Genomic DNA, 3275 nt, shown 5'->3' on the forward strand with positions numbered 1-3275 from the left:
CTGGTGCCCAAAACTGGACTGCATATTCCAGATGTGGTCTGACCAATGCTTTGTACAGGGGCAGGATTATGTCTCCATCTCTGCAGTCTATTCCATTCTTTTAATACAAGAAATTACTTTACTAGCTTTAGATATTGCAGCTTGGCATTGCATGCTGTTATTAGGTCTAATAATACACCTTTGAAAATCTGAATACGCATGAAGAAAGAGTTCCCTAGCACAGCCTGCCCTTTATGCTTTGTGTGGAAGTAGTGGTCTCTCTGTAGAGGACCAACTCCTCTTGCTGAGTCTGAACAAGAACGGTCTATTTGATTAAGAGGGGGGTGGGAGTGGTTCGAGCTTTGCTGGTTGAAGATGAGATGGAGCTTTTAGATGCAGAAATAATTCACGTGTGAATATTGGAAGATGTCTACTTCTCCTGTGAGATTAAATTAGACAATCATGTAAAGCGATGAGCAGAAGAGGAACTTACAGAGGTCGGTGCCCAGTCATGTCCATACACAAAGCAGTACTTGCAGTAAAGTTCATCAAATTCAGGAAACTAGGAAGGAAACAAAATAAATCAGAACCCACCGCCTTTCAGAACCCCTTTGTACCCACAGTGTAAAAACCCCTCTCTGCTTCCCTGCTCTTTTGTACCTCCAGAAAGAACCTCATTCTATGTCATGCCCCCTCCATATCCCCAGGCTATTAGTTATTCTTTATATACCCAGGTGTATTTTCTATGGTGTATGATCCCCAATCCCTGCCAGGGCCCATCTGTACCCCCCATGTGTAAACCCAAAGGGAACTTCTCATCTCTACCCCTCTCCTCTACCCCCAGTGTGAGATCTCTATCCACATTATTTGACCTCTCTGTACCCCAAGTGTGAGACCCCCTCCCCCATCTGCTGCCCCTAAACTCTGTACTCAAAGTGTAACATACAAACATCCCCTGCAAGGATTGCACTGTATGTATGAGAGCCCTGATCCCCTCTTCTGTACCCCAAATGTAGGATCCTGATCCCTCTCCTCTACATCCCCTGTGTAAGATTCTGATCCCCTTTTCATGGCCTTTCTGTGCCCCATTCCCCACTTCTTTCCTTTATACACCCCAATGTGATATCCCTATACCCCTGCCAGGATCTTATGTACCCCAAGTGTGAGATTCTTAACCCCCATGCCTAGACCTATCTGTACCCCCAGTGTAAAAACCTTCTCATCTGTACCCCCATTATGAGATCCCTATTCCCCACCCCACTTATTTGTATTCCATAGCATGAGATCCCTATTTCCCGCCCCACTAATTTGTACCCCATAGTATGGGATCCCTATTCCCCACCATGACATATCTGTAGTCCAAATGTGCAAACATATTCTTCTTTCCTTCTCATCTGTACCCCCAGTGTGAGACCCTCGTTCCTTGCCCCACTAATTTGTACCCCGCAGTATGAGAACTCTATTTCCCTGCAAGGACCTCTCTGTACCCCCAGTGAGTGATCTCTATCCCCCTGCCATAACCTCTCTGTACCCCCCAATGTGGGATCCCGATTCCTGTGTACTCCAAGAGTGTGATCCCTATCCCCCCACCAGGACCTCTCTGTACCTTCAGTGTGAGACCCCCCCCCATTTCTTGTCCCACTAATTTGTACTCCCTAGTATGGGAACTCTATCCCCTGCAAGGACCTCTCTGTACCCCAATGTGAGATCCCTATCCCCCCGTTCTGTGTACCCCCAGTGAGTGATCTCTATCCCCCTGCCAGGACCTCTCTGTACCCCCAGTGAGTGAACCCTATGCCGCTGTCAGGACCTCTCTGTACCCCCACTGAGTGATCCCTATGCCCCTGCCAGGACCTCTTTGTACCCCCACTGAGTGATCCCTATGCCCCTGCCAGGACCTCTCTGTACCCCCAGTGAGTTACCCCCATCCCCCTGCCAGGACCTCTCTGTACCCCCAGTGAGTGATCCCTATGCCCCTGCCAGGATCTCCCTGTACCCCAATGTGAGATCCTTATTCCCCCTTCTGTGTAACCCCAGTGAGTGATCTCTATCCCCCTGCCAGGACCTCTCTGTACCCCAGTTTAGGATACACAGGCCCGATAGAAGCACTAGGCCTCACCTCGGCGCTCTCGATTTGTCCGGTGACATTAAGAAGGAAAACACTGGCAGCGGAAGCCATAGAGACAGCCGACCCCGGTACACTGGGCACAGGATTCACCCTCTCCGGTACGGGGAGGAATCACCCGAATACACACAGCTTGCTGCCCGTTGCTATGGGACGCGCCGATCCTAGCAACCAGAAACTACGGCGAGCGAGAGGGACAAACTTCCCTCAGAAAAGCGCGAACCCAGCCAGCTACAAGATTCTCATTTAGTTTTTTACTCTCTGCAAGGGTCTCCTAGTTAAAAAAAAAAAAAACAATAAAATTGTAATTATAGTTTTTACATTTTTGTTTTTTTATATTTATAAATAAATCTATTTCTTTTCTGGGATACCCAGAAAGCTATAATGGTCAACACACCAAAAACTAAGCAACACAAGTGGGTTGGGAATGTGCCCAGTCCTGGGATGGTGGCCCTATGGGCCCCATTTACACTTTGCCTTTCTGTTGCATTGTGTTATCTTGCATTATATTGCATTTTGTGTTTCATCATCACATGCAATTGAGCGGCAATGCACCAATGCATTCACATGGCATTATAACACCAAATGATGCGCCTTTGTAACAGTAACACAGTCCTAAAAGTGTGGAGGGGCCCCCAGGGAGCCCTGGGAGGCAGAATTATTCAGGTTGCTCATTGCCTGGCTGCCATGCCAATCCTCTGGCTTCAGGGTCACCTGACTGAGGGAAGCCATCGAATGATCAGATGTCTCATTGTAAATGGTTGCGGGGCGGGGGACAGGCAATCCGACACACCAGGAAATGTCAAAAGCGTCACCTGTAGCTCTACAGACAGCTAGGATTTCCTCTCCACCTATCGGACAGGTAAGTGTTCAGCAACCAGCAAGCGTTCAGTGTTTTACTTTTAAATCTCCACGATCAGGCCGGTCATTATTACAGAAAGATACAAGTGACGTCCCTTCTGCAATAATGCGTCTTACCCGGCTGATCCCTTCAGGTCTCTGGCGGCAAAGCTGACCTGCACATGTGTATTGGTTGCCAGGGAAATCCAGCATTCCTGGCTTCCCTTGCATGTGCCGGGATAGATGAACTCTCAGGTGCCTAGGCAGGAGTTACAGCCAATGGAGATGGCTGTAGATAAAGAGGAAGATAAAAATATGGAGGAGCTGGACC

At 48.4% G+C, this 3275-nt stretch overlaps 1 protein-coding gene across 1 annotated transcript in view; it reads right to left on the reverse strand.

The window, feature by feature from the left end:
- B9D1 (B9 domain containing 1) overlaps positions 1–2276 on the reverse strand; it is a 43834-nt gene extending 41558 nt beyond the window's left edge. The window contains exons 1-2 of the mRNA XM_072417466.1: positions 2099–2276; positions 473–541 (exon numbers count right to left, since the gene is read on the reverse strand). Coding sequence (XP_072273567.1) covers positions 473–541; positions 2099–2158 — 129 coding nt within the window. The 5' untranslated portion in view covers positions 2159–2276. The remainder of the gene's footprint in view (positions 1–472; positions 542–2098) is intronic.
- Positions 2277–3275: the final 999 nt, after the last annotated feature.

Source organism: Pyxicephalus adspersus, chromosome 7 (genome assembly GCF_032062135.1).
Source record: "Pyxicephalus adspersus chromosome 7, UCB_Pads_2.0, whole genome shotgun sequence".
NCBI lineage: Eukaryota > Metazoa > Chordata > Amphibia > Anura > Pyxicephalidae > Pyxicephalus > Pyxicephalus adspersus.